Raw genomic sequence first — 19,877 nt, 5'->3', positions numbered from 1 at the left:
CAATTAGCTAGATACTTCGGTTTCTTACGATCAAACGTTTCACGGTTTCGCCGCGAACTCGAACGTACCGTGAAACGAAACTTGTCGCGCGAACACACGGTGAATACGAATTTTCCTCACGACAAGATGTACAATAATTTGCACGATGAAACGTCGTTAGAGGAGGGATGCTTTCACGGTAAAAAAAATAGAGAGGCGACGTTATAAAAAGATGGAAACCTGTGGATGGTAGTGGCGCGTGTCGAACCTGCGCGTGAAGAATCTCCGTGAAAGTGGAAATTTACGCGACACTGGATACAGGGGAGTTACAACTAACCCTGCTCTACTCCGATCCGACCATTACAAAGGTACGTGTCATTTCGGTATTTAAAACGAGTCGAGTTTTATCGTCGAAACGGTTCAATCTTATCCAACTCGAAACACCTGGTGTTTAAAGGGGTAGCTTCAAGATTCTGGAAAACACAGATTAAAGATCCATTTGCAAGCTTAGAAAATTCGCAACCGATACTCGACCGGCGTGCACGTATTCGTAGCGTAGCTATTACCAGCTCGATAACAGCAACGTGAATAACCCGATAGAAATTTCAGACGAATATCGAACGAGCACGCCGGTTATTCGATCCCGATCCCGATCTCAATTCTCCGATCGCTGGCAATCACACTCGCGCGAGTACATTAATTAATTCCAATCGACTTTCGAAATTACTCCATTCTCATTACACACTGTCCAATAATCAATTAGTGTTCTTACAAAATTTCATGCATGCGATTGGGAATATTAAACCAACGTTATTCTTGGAACAGTTTTAGAAACGACCAGATGCTCGTTAACCTTTTACGATTAGATATCGAACGGTATTCGAGGATGACGATTCTCGACTACAAAAGAATATCACCAATGGCACGAGGAGAATAACAAAGGAAAAGAAAGAATAAATTTAACGAGATCTTGCTTTACAGAGATCCTCCTACACCGTCAACCCTTCGTTAACCCTTTGATTGTACAGGCATTCGGTTATCTGGTAATTATATTTATCAATTTATTTACAGCAAAAGTAAAACGTTACTCCGAAACAGCAGAAAGCAGACTCAGCTCGGTGGCAAGGGGAAGAAAACGAAAACGAATTCGAAGAACACGGTGGCTGGTGATTGAATACGATTTTTCCCGTGGATCCAGTTACAAGGGCAAACGGAAAGGGGACAAAGAACAAGAGACGACGGCATTACGGTTTGTTCGTAAGTGGCGACCACGTGAATTCACCGGCTCCATCAAGAACAACCAGACAATATGTATTTACTATGCTCTGCTCCTTCGAACAAAAGCGACAGAATCTACGGGGTGTCTTCGGTAAAAAATTCCAAATGGAAGCTGCAGATTTTTCGTGTTAAAGAATAATCGAAAAGTCCTTTATCATTTTGTAATTTGATAATTAACTGGATGCACTTACGGGCTACTTACTGGAGATAACAATATGGTACCCCGAAAGTAGAGCATGGAATTTTTAATCGTACGTGTTTAAAAAACGCAATAAGGGACGTACAATTCTTTTTTTCGAAACACCTTGTACACACAGACATATAGCATACACGGTTCATTATGCGAGCACGGTCAAACGTAAACGGGTTCATGTGCTTTCACTGTACTTCCTGTTGGAATTTTGTAAAAACGACATTAACCATCTGCCTAATACTTTGACAGTGTAATACCATTGAATGCCGCAAGTACTATGTAGTATCTTATATGCACCAAGGTTCCTAAATTATTCTGTTAAAAATTTTGTACCAAAGGGTTAATCCCGTTTATTAACGAATAAATAAATACATTATTGTAGAGGGTGCCAGAGGTGTGCGAGTACTCGATTTATTCGAGTACATCTTTATAGGGTGCTAAGCAAATACTGGTCTATCTATTGTAATATCATTTACGATTTACCAAATATGTAATATTGAAATGAAAAATAAAATGGATCGAATGATACATGGTAAGCAGTGTGTGAGTACGCGTTGGCTACCGCGATGGGAAACTCGACCAGCTCTCTAACTCTCGATCTAAAGCAGGAAAACGATATCTAGGTTACACGCTTTTAATAGGGATTACTGTTTAAGGAAACGACCATACGAGTCTCGATTCGACGGGGTACTTGTTGGAAAAACAAATTCTAAATCCGACAAAGTGACCTCCAATCAAAGCGTTCCTTCTTCTTCTTCTTTTGCGAACGCCAATCTCCATATTTTCCCAACGTTTCTCGCGTTTACATTCGGAGAAAGTGTCCTTTTTTTAAAATCTCATTTCATAGTTATGCTCACAAGTTTCATTACCGAGTTATCCATAACTGGGTGACCAATAAATTTTTACCCGAGTCTTTCTTTTTCCTTCCACTTTCTCGACAAACTTTCTCTCTTTAACCATTTCCTGTTTCCCCTCTTATCATTTCCTCAAGGTTGCAACGGTCAATGTCAAATGGCTTTCAGTGTCACAAGGATGAAATTAATAATCGTGTTTTTGCAATCGAATGGGTTAATCCAGTTTAAAAATGACCTGCTTAACGTTCGAATCTATTTTTCTACTTCCGCTGTTAGAAAACACCGACGAGGCAAGAACAGGATCGCGTTTGACAAATAACCGTGAATTTCTTTGAACGTTGTTGAAGGTTGTTGAAAAATCTAGGATTCCGAAAGAAATCGTTTCCGTTCCGAAGAATGGTAACTCTGAACTCCCGAGCAGTTTCGTCCTGAGAAGGATCTGGTTTTTGTCTACGGTCGTTCCACGAAGTACCCCGTGTCGTCTTGAAGAGGTTCAAAAGCTGAACAGACCTAATGGCATTGCGCCTCTTCAGCACCCGAACTCTCTTTCGTCGGCTTCTTCCCGCAAGGAATTCGCTAAAACCATTCCACATGTTCCTTTCACGAGCTTCCTCCGAGATTTCACTCGTTTCAGGCCTAGAAATGTTCTCTATTTGGAAAAGCTACACCATTTTTGTCCAAGTAAAAACAAACGGTATAATAAATCTTACGATTCCGATCGGAAATGCCGACGCTACGAATTTTCCTGATACTTATTTCCAGGAAACGGAGGCGTTCAGATTTCGAAGGTAAGAGAAATTTTCCAACGGTAAGGTTCGCGCATCGTGGGAAATTTCCGAGGCAAGGAATTCGAAGCGAGGGGAAAAATCAGAATGGCAAACATTCGCAAGGTTCCGTGATTGGTAATGTACGAGCCTGGCACGGGGATACCTGCGGAGGCGGCCAGGTAAGCAGGGCTGTAGAAACGAAAATACCTGTCGCAAAATTTTCCATTTCTTTTTTTTCCTCGTATCTTACATATTTTTAAACAGCTATTCGACGGTTTTTTATTGCACAATCGTTTCTGAATCTCGAGAAAGATTCGCCCTGGAAATTGGGAATCTTCTGTCCGTAAAGACGAAGTTTGTCCAATAAATTATTCGAGAAGTACAAGGTAGCGAACGTAAAACCGGCTACGACCACAAAGTAGAATATAAAACTGTTTATTTGACAATAACGAGTTGTATATTTGATATGGTAAACATGAAAAGGGTTTAAAAAGGCTTTAATTTCAGAAGTTTACCGTCTCTTTTCGGCATTTTCGAAACGGAAAACAGTTATGGAGTCGATTTTACGCGTACCTCCCGGTATTTCGCCGAAATTCGAGCAATTTTCGAGCTCTGAACCTCGACGAGTCTTTGCATCGAACGATGCCTACCTTTCGACGAGTACCGTTGCTTGTCTATTCATGCTCGTTAAAACCGACCTCGGTAAATGCTCGTTACCCATATTTTCGTGGCTACAGGCTAGATAAACGTTAAAACAAATGGACATTATTACGTGAACAGTGCTGACCTAACCCACGTGCCCCAAACGATCTACTTTCGAAGAAATTCCAGCCATGTTCGGTGACTATTGCTTAAGTGTATCATTTCTATCCCTAGTAAAGTTATCCATAGAAATACGAACCGTGAAAGACAACGAGTAGATCATTTTTCATCTACATCAACGTGTTTTTAATTAAACGCTACTCGAAGTTAATTAGTGGAATTAATTCTGGACACTGAAATTTCGCATTTATTCAAATTATTTAATATATTCTAATCATTGTTTTCTAATTTTAGTAAAAGGACCATTTACAGCCGTACTTTAAATATACAATAAAAATTATAATTTTAACATATCAAAGGCGCATTCGTGTTGCCAGGCGCAAAAACAGTTTAGATTTTTTTTAATTAAAATTTTAAAACATTTACAAACCAAATCGTGTGAAAATATCAGGTATAAACATTATAGATTACAATAAAAATATTACGGTATCAATTTAACACAGCAGAATGTACATTTTCTGCAGAAATATGAAATAAAGAATATTTTTATTCAGTGTCCAGAATTAATTCCACCAGTCTAGAACAATGAACCGTGGAAGACTATGAGATTCTTATTTTGCAATATATTGAACGAAGATAATTAAAAAAATTTTCTGCTAACGAACGAGTTGCTTTCCTGCGCATCAAACACGATACGAGTAACGTATCTCTTAATCAATAGGAACATTGATTCATACTATCTGCTAGTCTGATTCAGTTACCGTGAAAGACGAATGTGTCACGACTCCTGATCAGTCATCGTTTGGCTGTACATTTTCGAAAAAGCAATTTCATTTTCTAGTTGATTTCCATAGAAAGAACGTTAGATTTAACCGAGAAGAATTATCGTCAGGTCGTTGAAACGTACCAGTGTAGCGTTTTGAGGATTCTCATGGCGTGGCTTCTCAACGATTCGTCCTTCGTTCAAACCTCATGGACGATTCTCGCAGCTCGCGGTTATATTCTTCGCTCGGCAAACAAACGAGCCAAGAATCTCAATGTTTCTCTATCCGAAGACCTTCCATATTCTCTCTTTTCTTTCTTCTAAATCCTCTCCCTTGTTCTATCCGTCGATCATCGTCCTCTTCATCCTCTTCGTCCTGTCAAAAAATTCTTCTATCCTACCAAACACTTCTTACTTCCCGCCCTTTTCAACATTCCCACCAGCTTCGATATTCGGACGCACCACGACACGCACAGATATTCCAAATGCTATTCTCTCGTATCACCAACTTCCCCTAAGTGCGTCGACCCACCTACCACTCTCGAACGGTAGCACTCCCAAGAACCAGGGTATATCACTCGATGTAACGAGAAAGACACGCGAGGAACGGGTTGGAAGAAGGAAAGGAAGAAGAATAAGAAGAAGGTACAGTGTGGCACGAAGAGGCGCAGACTCGATGGCAAGCGAAGGTGTATGCACCTTTCGAAGGCTGCATGCGCCACGAGGAAGGAGGCGGAGGAGGTAAAGGCGCGCTATATCGCGTGGAGAACGCTCGTACCGGTTTTGGCCCGACGCCGGACAGGTATTCCCGACTCCGTTAACCGCCTTAATTGCGACCGGCTCATATCATCCGGACCCTTTCCTAACCTCGCTGACTCGAACAATAATCTTCCGTCCACCACTTTCCTCTTCGACGACCCAAACTCTCTGCCTCTTTTCCTTCCAATTTTCTTCGAAACACCTAGGTTGTTACTGAGGCAACCACTCAACGAGACTCTTGCTCGCTTCTTTTCGCGTTTCCAATCGTTGGTCCTTGAAAATATCCTTCTTTGCAACTTCTTACGGGTACGAGGAGCAAAAATGTTACCCTCTGCATCGACGAGCAAACTCGTAGATGTTTCTTCAAGTTCACCACCGGTAGTAAAGTGTCTGGAAGTTTACAGGGGTACAATCCGTTGACCACGAGACACCAGGGTACACGATAAACGGTGAGGAACGCGCGAAGAACGCTGGCATCCCTCCAGGTTCGAACTGACGTGAGTTTGTTGGCTTCGCTTCACTCCGAGGCAAGCCACCGGTGTCCCCTTCTCTCCTCTCCTCTCCTCTCTCTCTCTCTCTTCCCCACCTCAACAGACGACCCCTCCTTATTCCACAGTGTTCTCCACCACTTTTCAGCTGCGCGTTTCTACCTTGCCCTCCCTCCAACCTGGTGTTGTCCGTTTTCATGCCCCTCCAACCTGCATCCTCCTCTCTTTTCGATGCACACCAGGTTTATTCAGCTTCTCCTTATCCTTCCTTCTTAACCGTGCGCCACCAGGGCTCCTTCTCGTCCGTTTCTTTGCCTCTTCGCGTATATACCCGAGCCGGCCGGCTCTTCTGGGCTTCGTCTTTGCCTCGTTCTTTGTTCGTGCCACGAAATTCCGGCTGGCTTTTGTTTCTCAACGAGACTACCGTACCCGGTATTTTTCGCCGGAGAAGCGAAAAACAGGAGAACACTCTTTCTCTTAGCTTGATAGAGAATCGATGAAATTTCAGTGACATTTTGCTCGGAGGCACCGGCACGTAGCGTGTTGTTTTAAAAATAATCTTTCGTATAACTGTACAGTTCGAAACGATGCTCCGACCTTGTTCTAGACCCTTATCAAACACCTTTATTTCAAGTTAAGAAAGTTATTTGATAACGGGCTGAGAGAGGTTGAAACGTTACACGCAAGTTATTTTTGGAAAAAGATTCCTCAAATACGTATGTTCGCGTGAAGATAAGCAGAGAATACACGGAATGCGTTTCTTCAAGTTAGATCATTTTTCACCTTTCAGGTCTTCTGTTTTCCGCAAACATTTCGTCGTAAATTCTTCTTCGTTCTCCATTTCCAGCGTTATCAATGTTTTCTTTCAAACGCACGATTACTCTCATCTCGATGGCTGCTTTCTCTGTCGCGGTGTACGCCGCTGGTGTCGTCGCTCCTGCGTTCCGGGCATCGCGTAACCAGGCATTGAAGTCTCTCGACCCTGTGTTGCCGCCGTGGCTCACGCAGGAAGCCGAACGCAAGACTCTCGATTACTGCCTCGCCTTTCTACTCTCAGCTGATCCTACGATCCTTCTCGAAGCTATCGTTCTTCCTCCGGAAATCCTCTGGAAATCCGCAATAAACGTAAGAAATCCGTCGAGCACAATTTTAAAAATTCCATTTTTCGCTACACCTCCAACACCTCTTTCGTTCTTAAATCTTTTTTTGCTCCTCGCCCAATCTACTGGTTTCCAGTTAAAGTATTACTGTCGTTATCGCTCTCAACGGCACGCGCAATTTAGCTGGGAAAATAATTTTCATGCAATTACAATGACACGTTCGCGCCTCGTCGTTTGGTACCGTTTACGTAAGCCGTTCATTATTTCGTCGGAACTTGGTCAGTTTTTCATCGGTCGTTTTCCGGTCGTTACGTGAAATTCACGTTCGAACAAACGCCGCTGACCGGACCTCGATGAGTTTCCTCCTCGCGAACGTGAATTAACTCGGTCGTTACGAAACGATTGCGTAACCTGCAATGCAGAAAAATACCGCTGCTGCTGGTGGCTGCATCAGCTTCTATTCGGATAGACGTAAATAATTGTGGTTTTCAATGATTACACGGTGAAATTCGAAGGTCGTCGAGCGAATTCAAATAGAGAACGGTCTTCTAAAGGTTTCAGAGTGAAACCAATTGCACTCGATCGTGTTTAAACGTTGCTTCGAACGATTTTCGAATCTCGTTAGAGTTCGAAAAATAATTCAGAGCAGAATCGAGACATTCGCATGGATATACACCTTTGGAACGAAACGAGGACTTTCGGTTTCACACAATCTAACCGACGACACGAAACATTTATGTCTTATCAAAGCTTTAACGAAGCAGATAATTATCAAGCAGTGTCTCGTGAATCTGATTCGAGAACGCAACAAACAAAATCTGTACATTCGCAATCGAAACATGTTTACCTGCAAAAAATGGTGGAAAAGCCGAGTCTGTTGGCGATGCAGAGCCAACAGGCTCTGCAGGAATCGCGGTGGAACCAACCGGCCCAATCGACGTCGATCATTTTCACTCGGATCGCATGCTTTTAATTAGACCGCGAGGGTGGATGCAACCCTCTGCCAGGGTTGTCGACGAAGGTGAACGAACCGGGTGAAGAAATAAAACGCACAGACACGCGTGGACACAGGATCGAAAATTGTTGACACGACGCACGGTCGACGTACAGCATGAGAACTGGGACCTGGAATGTGGTCTTTATCAGACCCCGCCACCTGATATCGAACGCTTATCTTTCTTCTCGTTCCTTCTGTGTGCATACGAGCGTCGTTACTATCTTTCTCGACCGTGTGTGCACATACACGTAACCTCTTTCAGTACTCGCCTTCAGCGAATAGACTTTGACTCACAATTGCCGACAAGTGTTTCCTACTGTTCCTCTGTTTCAGGCAAACTAATTGTCCCTTTTTTATTCTAAATACCCGACTGCAGTTGCGACATACCATATGAAAACGGAGGGAAAATGGAAATTATTTATCAGTAACTCGTAGCCTTTTCCTAAAACGATAACAGATCCCTGAAAGCCATCGACTGGCACTCGCGTGCGTACATACACGTGTCCGATCGAATAGTCTGCCTCGCAGGTAACACACCGTGTGTGTGCACACCTGACAGAACAAACAGCCTGATCAATCGTGCACGCGATAGACGCAACCCCATCGATGAGTCACTCGAAACGAATATGTAGAAAAAAAATAAAGAAGCCATGGAATCGACCTTCTTACCTGGCTCGTAGAAACGAGAACACGCCGGTATCTAATGCTATCGAACGCCAACGATCTTCGTCGACAGAAACGAAGATGACGTCGATTTAATATTTAATTATTAATTAATTTAATTATGTCATATTTTAAATTTTCGTTACAGGTTCGGATTGCCTTTTATTATTTCTTTCCCGATTTCGGCAAATTTAAATTTTTTTAAACGACAAAGACACATATCTCATTGTCAGTAAATTAATTTGTATAACTTCTCGAGAAACCACAATTCTATTTTCTATCTGACCACGTAAAGTAAGATCGCGTAAATCAATTCCGCGGAAATTGAGATAAAAATACTCGCGTAAATCGAGGGCGGGTGTAATTTCATTCTTTTGAATTTTAATTTTTTCCATAGGGACGTGAATTTTAAATAGACTACGGCGGTGGATACGAATGCATTTAAGAAAATTCATATTTCACTTTCGTTTGGGAACGAGGCTAAACCTTCCCACTCTGGTTTAGTGACGATTGGCTTCCGGTTGTCAGGTGCGCGTCCCTACGACTCGAGGGACAGGAAACGCAGGTGTACACTAGGTGAATCCACCCTACCTGGAGATCCAACTAACCCAAACTCAACTATGGCCAACTACTACCTAAAGCCTGTTTCACGCTTTGCCCGAGGCAAACCATTTACGCTCGGCCCATTTCTTTTTCCCCTACAACCAGAGTAAACTCTACGCGTCTACGAACATCCGTTTAAAACAAAACATCAGAGTACAAGCTGTGTTACACTTGGATGTGTAACAAGAAAAATGATACAGCCAGAAAGTTGTTCCATTTAATCTATTAACTGCGGAATTTAGTTTTAAAAATCCCCCATATAGTGCGGAATTAAAGTGAAACAATGACGAGTATACAGTAGATTCTAAAGTAGAATTAATTTGTCGGAGATTTCATATTTAATAGGACGTTCATAGGTGTACTAACGTGATCGGTGGTGTGAAAAGGTGAGGAAAAAGTCCTCCGGGAATAAATGAAACAGGAAAAGCCAGGATAATCCAAGCGTGGAGTAGGCTTAAGCGCACAGTAGCTAGTCGATCGGAAATTCGTGGAGGACTGGTGAGGTTTTCGAGAGGGGATGTATATCACAATGACATCAGGTACGAGTAAACAAGTATGCAGGTAAAGCCAGCCGCGTCGGCTTTTCCCGTAACGATTTCCATTGAAAAGGCCACGATACCGTGAAACCTCGCCGCCATACGGTTAGTAATCGGCTCGCAGACGCCGTTCAATCATTATAGCCCGGGGCACATTTTTCGTTTGAAATTCGAGAAATGAAATAATTTCTATTTCTATATAGGAAATCATCGGTTAGATCCGAAAGGCTGAACGTTAAAAACTTTGATCTCATTATTGCCGCGATTATTTATTAATTCGAGGCTCGGCGTGACTGTGACTGGATTGCCAAGAAATATCGTAGGAAAGAGAAACGAACGACCGTCACTCTATCCGAGCCGAGAATTCCTTTACGAGCGTAGTCCCTGCACGTACTCGCATGCCTGCTCACCTCGACGATCCATAGATCTACGAACAACGGAAATCCTTCTGTGATTTTTCATTTATTTCGTTATCGTTCCAAGGAACGACCATTTTCAGGACATCGTTCGACAAAGGATAAACAAACATTGAAAATAACTCTAGCTTCGTACTTCCATGTATTCGGGTAGAAAAGAAATTTGTTTCATTGAAATAAGTATACCTAGAGGAAAACTGTTGCCATTGTTGGAATTCTTGCGGATGAAAAGATCGCGTTTTACCTGAGTGAAAGGGGCTAATCGTCGTTGAATATTACTAATTTTTATTACAGAACGGACCCGGCCGTTTTACGACCACGAGAACCATAATGAACTTTCAATTAGCTTGCTCGTTTCAACCTTGACAATAGGTCAGTGGCTCTCAAACGAACGTGAACGGCATCCAAGTGTAAGACGAAGGATTACGTTGCTTGCAATTGACGCGAAACGAATGAGAAAAAAGAAAAAAAGAAGGTCTCCAACGAACTCGACCTATTTCTTTTCTTACGAGATTTCTTTCGATCGGAAGACGTCAATCGATTGCACGCCTTCAACGCTATGCAATAATTACAAGTTTCAAAAGAAAAACTTGAAAGTGCATTCAATAATTGCATTATTAAGGTCTTTTCTTTTGGTAGAAAGAAATACCAACACGAACCTCGTTTGAACCTAACACGAGCAGGAAAGTGCATGCACTTAAAAAGAAGTGACTTATTTAAATTTATTACAAAGTAATTAAGATACGAGTATCTCTGTTCGGTAATAAGTCTTTAGGCCTTCTAACGAGAAAGCGTTACAGCTAATGCGATAGCAAAAAAGTGGATGAGCTCGAAGAATAACTGTTCGTTTAAATCCTTACAGACAAATTAAAACAAAAACTTTTCACTAACGAAAAAGTATTACGGATAATAGTAATTTAAGTTGATTCCAATTAACGGATAGGAAAGTAGTCGATATACAGTATAGTTTCTCGAGAAAGCTCACGTCATTTGGTCGATTTTTAAATGAGGTATTCTGTAACCCACTGTATCTGCAAGAAAATCTCGACGAATCTTCGATTTCTCGTCTCGTGAGATTATTTACCATTAATCCTGAGCATCGTCGCTGAATAATTGATCTTATCGTTAGTATCAGCAACGACACGCGACCGACTGGTTTGAACGGGTACGCGACGTTAATGGAACTACGATCGACTTTCCACGGAAACATAATTACATGTTTCTCTTTTCAAATCGATACACGCCTTCAACCTTGAGCCTCGCGATAGTCTAAATAACTGATTCCCGAGGAGATAGATAGAAAGAGAGAAGAGAAACATCGATAAAATGCTCCATTTCCCAGCTGCAGCAGCGTTGTTGCGGCTCATTATAGTGGAAGATTGGAAAGTATTGTGCGGGGTAACAGGGGGTATTTAAGTACCGTTTTCCACGCGCTGGAAATTCATCGACGAACCTTCCATGACATTCGATTAATCGGTTTGATTAACGACCGCCTCTCTGTCAACGTTCCATTATTCGATCCTGTCTCACGATCCGTACTTCTTCCCGTTGATCCACTTGTTTACTCGTCCTCTTCCTCTTTTCTCTTCTTCCTTTATTTTTTTTTTTTTTTTTCAAAAACAGCGCTGCGATCCAATGAATACGATAACGAAGTCACAGATTGTAATATATGTATGTTATAAAGAATTTAAAATTTCAACAGCGCTGACTGTTCCTATGTCTAATTGATAAATCCATTAGGAAACATCCAGAACGAATCGTTCTCCTTATCTTCTTCCTCTTTTCTGGATTGCACAATCGTCATACTTCCTCTTAAGATTACCGTTTAAAAACTTTCTGCAATTTACGCAATTTACGCAATTAATCTCAGCCAGAGTTGAACAATGACGTCACGAGTCATTAAGAGAAAGACTGTTCACTTTCTTCTTTATCTCTGGTCAGACATCTGACATTTGTTTCATTCTGTCATCTTGCCACATCGCGTACAATAAATAACTGCCCTACGGCTGTGGAATCGTCGAGACTTAATCTAATCTATCCAAAATCACATTCCATGATAATCTGTTCAATTCGAAGACACCGTGTACAATCTTAAACGTGAGTTAATCTTTTCTCTTTTCTCTTTTCTCTTTTTTCCTTGGAATATTTTTCAGCTAAACGTTCGAAGCTAGTTACACCGTGAATATTATGATGCGCACGAGAAACAGCCAGTAGGCTGATACATGCAAGTGCTGGTGCTCGAAAGTGCGCGTCGAGTGCTCGTTCACTGCGCTCTTGGCGGGCTCCAGGAAAGTGGTTTGAACCGTTAAAGCGGCGCTCTCTACGTATATCCAGTAACTTTGAAACTCCGAATCGAGTGCTTTCGCGTGTTTCTTCCCTTCAAAGTTAATTACCATCCTCTTCTCGTCGGTTTCGACGAGACGGGATTAGAAATCCGTTTCATCCAGTTTACTCGACGAGTTCCACCTCTCGAAACTGCTGGAAAATCCTCCTCCCCAGATACACTGGCGGAATTAATTCTGGACACTTTGAATAAAAATATTCTTTATTTCATATTTCTGCAGAAAATGTATATTCCGCTATGCTAAATTGATACCGTGATATTTTTTATTGTAATCTATTCAACACCTTTTTCTTCAGTATCGAGATTGCCTCTATTAAGTTGATCCATTGTTTGCTCCAACAAAGAATCGGTCACTTTATGTTAAGAATATCGACGAATCGTTTGGGTAGTCCTATTTCGGCACACTTAAATCAACTTAATTCAATGTAAATGATTCATTAAAATAAATGCAAACGTCTTTCCAAAAAAAAAAACAAATACTTGGAAAATCACTTTTTTCCGCCTCCTGACTAGATATAACCCCTTTAAACGATACAAGTGTTTGTAATTCACGTAACAAGACTTTTAACTTTGCATTTGGCTCGTGTACACCGAGCCAAGGAACACGGCCGAGTAATAAAAGGCATTGAACGAAGCGCACAATGCAACAAAGAAACAATAGGAGAGGCGTCGATTCGACGATACCAATGCCGTCATCGTCGTCGTTAAATCGTCTCCACCCTGTCCTTCGTCTCCGTTTACGGCGCCCCGTATGCCTTCTTTTTTTTTTCCTCGTTCTCCTCTTCTTCTGTATTACGCGTTTCATTTCGAAAGGGAGATGTATACGTGGTCGGAACAGGAAACGCCATGGGAGAGTGAGCAATCGGTATTCCATGGGCTTGTGTCACGGTGAGCCTCCACGAAACGTTTGCGACCACGAGAATCGGACCTACCGTCGGTTGCACCGAATGCTTCGCCGTCTTTCTAACGATACTAATCGTCGATGTTTACATTCGCTAAATCGAAACAATCATAACACCGGTGTCGGATAATCAATACAAAGAATTACATTTTTTATTTTTTTTTTTTTTAAATATTTCCAATTGTATGTTTAATTTTGGGATAAGTATCCGAATGGCCCCATCAAAATTGAGAACTCAGGTTCGGTATACAACCTAAATTGACTATCAGAAAGCAATTAAAATTGGTTTCAGAGCTGGATGTTTTTGAGATCATCATGGTAAGAAATTTGTGTACTATTCGATACTGCGCATACACAAAATCTAAGATATTACATGTTTAGCGTCTAGCGAAGCAAACGAACGTTGTCCTCGAGCCGCGTCGTGAAATGCAAATCGGCTCGAGGCGACGACGTGAAAAAATGTTACAAGACTGTACACGGGGTCGTGTGCGAGCCTGAACGTCGGAGGATGTCGGCTCGATATCGATTTCGTGAACGCAAATCGATATCCGTGGCTCGGATAACGGATACCAGACCACCAATCGCAGGACTCGGTCACGGAGCGCTTATCTTCGAGAAAGTCTTTCTTTTTCTCCGACGTATCAACGAATAAAATTACCAGCCGAACAATTACATATACCCGAGTGTACGGGCACGATCGAATAAATAAAAGTTGAAACGATTCGATCGCTGCACAAATAGTTACCAAAAAGTCAAGGGTAACGCTTCGCATTCGAGCGACGAGGCGTCAACATCCGTTGAAACAGGAAATTCATTGCAGGGAAACGGGGCTCGCAATCTGTACAGGTTCTCAAAGGGTTTAACCGAGAAAACGATGAGAAAAGAACTGGGACAGCGACGGCTCGATCGAGATCCATAGCGAAAATAGGGGAAAAAGGGAAAGAAATAATTGCGATCTAGCAGCCTAGTTCCTAGATGACCTCGTGTCACCAGCGTTTATCTAAAAGTCGAAAAAGCTCTCGTTTCGGTCCATTCACGGTGTGCTCCTCTGTCAAAGCGACTCCTCTGTCAATGGATGCATTCATTCGCACCTGTACGCCTCCTCTGATCCCTTTTATGAATATGTACCTACACGGTCATTTTCGTCTCGCTTGTTTTCCTAGTAACTCGCCGACGAAACTTATTAAGTAAACGTTTGTTTGATGAAGAAGAAAAAAAAAAAAAAAAGACACGCGCTGTTCAACAATGCGCTTTCGACTCCTTTCGAATTCTCCGTAACGTGCAGTTAATTAACGAACGATCGTTACTTTTGAAAGGCGGCTAATACGGTCTAAAAATGGAAGTGAATTTCGCGCGGAAAAAATACGAATGTAATTGTAATAGAAAGCGTACGAAGAGTATTCGCAAGCGTGGAGGCTGTTGGACCGCCTTTGCTCGGCCTCCTTCGTCTTTGTCGTACGCTCGTAAGTAGACGAAGAGTGAGAAAAGGAACGAAGAAGGGAGGAATCCGTAGCCAAGACGACAGCGTTTCCCAATCTTGCCTGCTCGAATACCATCCTGGCGAATGTCACTTTCCTCTTGCGATCAACTCGCACGAAACTCCGTGCGGAATTCTTGAGCACGGTGCTCTTGTGAATTTCAAACTCCGAAGAAACGATATTTTTTCGAGCTATGAAAATCGTGTCATGAAATTGTGCCATGAAGCAATAACCTAATTGAATTACTAATCGTAGAGATGGTAATTTTCATCTCGTAGAGAATCAATGAAATTGATTTCGCGTCTCGATGAATGATAATAAGTCTCAGTCATTGACCTGGTATGCATGCAATTAAGTTAACTCTGTTGCAATTTTGTGTTTCTCTGAAATCAGCTGATGCACAGGTTGGGAAACGCTGAGATACAGCGAGGCGGTGGATCGCGAGGACTGGAAAACGCATTGTTTAGGTTGCACTTACACCAGCCTGGCCGGGTGGGTGTGTCACAAGCGTGAAATACCGGCCGGACTGACTACAGAGAGACCCCGAGGTCCACTTTTGCCGACTACTATCCCGCCACGTCGGAGATTCCGGTAGGAACTTCCCGATAGGGTCTAGAAACCGAACCCTAGTGACCCTAGATTCCGAACACATATGTGCATGTATGTACCAGGACTCTGCACGATCCTCCCAACCGAGTGGCCTACTCCTACTCCATCGACTGCACTTTCTACAAATTAATTGCGTTCGTGCTTCACGGACCACGAACTTCTGACGATATGCGTTCAATTAAAACTTCCATGAGCTAGTTGACTAAACACCGAAAATTCCTCGAACCTTCCCTCTCTCGTACACGCTATCCATCCTATCCCATCTTCCGGCGATTATGTCATCTCCGATTCTGGAACTGTCCTCTATACAACCTTGCAGGTAATTCCTACTATGGTACAAGTTTCGGAAGAAAAACTGTTAGTTCATTCAGAGAAGCTTTGGGGATCTATTCAAATGCATGGCTGATCTTTCAACGGGAGAACCGTATGTTTGTCTACCTGGATCTCAACTCCTGGATTGGTTTCTCTCGATAACGGAGATCCCTGGTAACGGGGAAGCACAGGTATCGCAACGAACACGTACACCGCGACATCTGACAGTCACCTGCAGAGTTCCGTATGCACCGGAAGGGTAACTAGGATGCAGTTGCATTCGACGGACAGACAAGTTGCAGGGAACTGCGAGATCTACGCCTACGTCCTCTCAAGCCTTTCCTTACAAGGATTCTACCGGTGAAACAACCAGGTTTTGGCTGTCTCTCGACGGACAGATAAGACGTATGAACCGAGTGAAATATTCTTAATGAATATGATAATACAATCCTTTCGCTTTTCAAAGTAAAGTCAAACAGATTATACACGTATGTATAATGTAATCTGCAGGAACATTCTTCACGGCGTGACGCAACGCTAGTCAAGCACTGACAAAATAAGAAAGAAGCATGCATCACCGTAGTATTTTTCTTACTCACCTGCAAATTGGCTTCTGATCGTCACGTTCATCCGGTGTGTTGAGGAAATTGGTGTCGTTCACCGCCGAAGAGGTGGATCCCCGCGGCGACCTCGGGCCGCCCTCCGGTTCGCCGATCAGGACTTCTGTCTGACCATTTTGGAAGGGACTGCTGGCACGTCGTTCTCCAATTCTTCCGCCTTGCACCGGTGTCTGCAAACGTGAATCATCGTTAGTCGAAACGCAGATATTTGTTAAAGGGTATAGCAGGATAAGATGGTCAAAAGTGCCCTTCAGCACCAAGTTTCAACCCTGTATCTCAACCGGGAGGGTAGTTAGAGGGTAAAATCGAAAAAACGGTTTTTGCCATATTTTCCCTATTTATTGGTATTCAAAAAAAAACTGAAAAAATTCTAGAATATTCTAGACATGTTTCTTTACGATTGTGAATTTTTTCAGATTTTTCAGTTCTAAATCCAATGTAATTTCTAATATTCTTGCACTGGATGAAGCAAGATCAGAATGAAGAGAATGAAGTTATTGTAAATAATTAAAAATTACGCTCAAAGGCACTTTTGCTACAATGAACTTTTGCGTCTGTAGACGAGACTAGCATCGGGCGCAAAGGATTATTTGTATACAAAAGGTAAGTTTCACGGTATCCTTTGCAATTAATTATGCAGGAATGAATTACGATTCCGGGAAATGTTTACTTCACACTTGCTCAACCACGCGCACAGGCGGCGTTTACATAATCAACCAGAGAAGGAGAAAAGAAATCATATTTGCCGCTGGAAGGTACAAAGAGAGAAGCGAACGACCAGTCGGATTTCAAGGATATTAAATCATCGATGCAACTCGACGTTGCAATTCTACGACGAGGCACGTATGAATCGTTTCGTACGGAATGATATTTCTACGAAGAAAATCGACAGACCAAAAGTTTCGTCTCCTCGGGGCAGATCTGCTGTTTCTCCGATGCGTCCTTTCCTTCTTTCCCGTCTTTCACCTCCTTCCCTAAACCCTTTGGAATCGTACCGTTGCTCAGCTTCGGGGTGAACGAGTTCGAACTTGGTTCCCTGAAACAGATTTTCCAAATTTTTCAATGCCTTTCGATAAATTCTGGTAACGAGAGAAACGGGTTAAATAACCAGGGAAATTTCGCGAAGAATCGAGTTATGACGCACGAATGGCATTCGGTATAAAAACAACGGACAGGGTATGCGCGGTTGCATCGCAATGGGATATCAATCACGGCAATCGCAATTTCTCGCATCCGGTCCATAATTCTACTTCCCATCGGTGTTGTCGTGAATTTTCACGTTTCTACTCGAGAGCGATAAATGCATTTTCCATCGCAGAAAATCGAAACCGTTTGAGAATGCAAAAAGTGAAATTATCCATGGCAGCGTAATTGAAACGATGAATATAACGAGCAGGAAGGCGGAAATAAAACGTCTATAAAATGGAAATAAATTATATAGGAGACACGGATATTATTTGAATAAACCTTTTTAAAGAAAAATCGCTATTCCTTTTTCGTTCAATTAAAATATATTAACAGACGAATAAAAAGCTTTGAAACGTCCCGTTCAATTAGATATTTCAAAGAATGATGAAAGGAATGAAATGGCACTTACTTGTCGGCAAGCGTCACGGTTATTTGGTTGCCCGTCACATTTTTGCCCGCACTGTCCCCGCTCGTCGACGCGACTGCCTCGTTGATCTGCACGTGTGCATAGACAGAAACGAAAATACACGGAATACGAACAACAATCAGCTGAGTTTTACCTGTCGGTTACCATCCCCCACCCGCGTTTCTCGCGAAAACAAAGGCTTACCCGACGCGACAGTTCGATCGATGCTCTTTTTCCCTTCCTTCCTTCCTTCTTTCCTTCCTTCCTTTCTCTGGCAACACACATGATCGTGCCAGGAAAAACAGAGTTAGGAAAAAAAGAAATATGGAAAGAGAAAATACTGGCAACGGTTTTTGGGCCACAACCTGTGGAATACATACGCGGGAACGAAGCCACGCGAGTTTAAGCTTAGTTCACACTTTGTAATTACGTTCAAATGCTGCAAGAAATTGAGCTTAACACCTTGAACGCCATGGGGGTCACCGGTGACCGGCATCGCAAATTACAACAGGCACTCCAATAATTAAAAGAAAACAATAGAAAAATATTATTTTCCAAAGTATTGTTATTATACTGTAATAATGTAAGGTACCAAATTAAAAGGTTGACATTTGAAATTTGAAAATTAATTATTCCTATTCTTAATAATACAGACAAAATCAAGCAAGTTCGCAGTGACGGCATCGGAAAAACAAGTCTAGCCAAGATCCAAAGGATGAACCGTAACGAATTGTTAAGTGTTTAACCGTGTGATTAGTAACTAGCTCGTTTGCCAACATCTGTGGGAGTATCTTGGGCGTAAGCTGTATTGTGAATCAATCTTTATCCAAGGCCGTCCATGATCCCGTCCACCGTTCACTCTTAACTTCGTTTACTTTGCATTTCATGTATCGTAAGCAAACCCCGTGACGGGTATCATTATTCCCTGATCGATTCATTCGCGAATCGTTGTTCCATTTGGACGAACAACGATACAGAGCTGGTTTGGAAATACGCTATGAATTCGCGGTTGGTCTTCCGACTGGAATGTTCGATGGATCACGGTCGAACGTTGATGGAATAGAAACTCTTGACTGTTTGAATACAATGGAACCGTGAGATCGTAGTTTATCTGATTATCGATCGCCGTTTAAGAGAGAACGTCGCTCGAACTGTACGCGAATCGATTAACCTGTTGATCGAATGCATAAACCAGGACTGGAAGAATCTTACCTGCTGGTGTAAAATCGCTTGAATATCCCGCGGCTGAATCCTCCAGTGGGATGCCAGCCTCTGCAGTCTTTCTTTTGCTCGCCTGTAACGAAAATGCCGTTTCATTATCATATCATCAGTGTGCGACCTTAAAGGGTTAGGCGCCACTAGAATTTTGAAAAAATCGAAATTTTCTTTTTGCTTAAAAGGTGCCTTAATGCTTACAGAATTTGGATTTATTCCATCATTTAAAAAAAAAGAAATTCCCAAAATATGCCTATTTTTTTTCTTGCCCTAGAGTGGTCTAACCCCTTAAACTGGTGGTACAGGAATTTCAGAACACCCTGTAGAAACGACTAAAAGTGCGCAAGGTGAACTGACCTAAAACCAGTAGCCAAAGTACCTCATAAAACATTAATGTTATAGCAAGCGCCAGTGAACTTGGCTACGCGAACAAGCGCCAACGTTTCATTCAAAGACTATCAAGGACTTTCAAGGACTCGTGTGAATTTTCTACGCCAAAACTTTGACAGACAATCGCGTGAAACCTTGATAAATTTCTATTAGCTAACAGTTCTTTAAAAACAGGAACGAGTGTAGTTACCTTTCGACAGCGATGACCCAAGCTTCTCGGACCCGACCAGCGTTGAAGCCGTCCAGCTCTACTGTC

The 19,877-nt window shown here is 42.3% G+C and overlaps 1 protein-coding gene across 6 annotated transcripts in view; it reads right to left on the bottom strand.

Annotated features, from left to right (window-relative positions):
- Positions 1 to 19,877, bottom strand: part of LOC117610210 (uncharacterized) — a 38,755-nt gene that overhangs the window by 10,894 nt on the left and 7,984 nt on the right. For 2 of the 6 annotated variants that reach the window (XM_034337312.2, XM_034337313.2), the window contains 5 exons: positions 19,812 to 19,869; positions 19,229 to 19,310; positions 18,020 to 18,105; positions 17,317 to 17,458; positions 16,402 to 16,592 (listed from right to left, as the gene is read on the bottom strand). In XM_034337312.2, coding sequence (XP_034193203.1) covers positions 16,402 to 16,592; positions 17,317 to 17,458; positions 18,020 to 18,105; positions 19,229 to 19,310; positions 19,812 to 19,869 — 559 coding nt within the window. Of the gene's footprint in view, positions 1 to 4,740; positions 5,911 to 7,790; positions 8,514 to 16,401; positions 16,593 to 17,316; positions 17,459 to 18,019; positions 18,106 to 19,228; positions 19,311 to 19,811; positions 19,873 to 19,877 lie in introns of those variants that run through there. The other 4 variants (XM_034337311.2, XM_034337314.2, XM_034337315.2 and 1 more) reach the window with 4 other exon arrangements.

This window comes from Osmia lignaria, chromosome 13 (assembly GCF_051020975.1).
Source record: "Osmia lignaria lignaria isolate PbOS001 chromosome 13, iyOsmLign1, whole genome shotgun sequence".
NCBI classification, from domain to species: domain Eukaryota; kingdom Metazoa; phylum Arthropoda; class Insecta; order Hymenoptera; family Megachilidae; genus Osmia; species Osmia lignaria.
The sequence above is the reverse complement of the archived record's forward strand: the minus strand, read 5'-3'. Positions and strand labels throughout refer to the sequence as shown.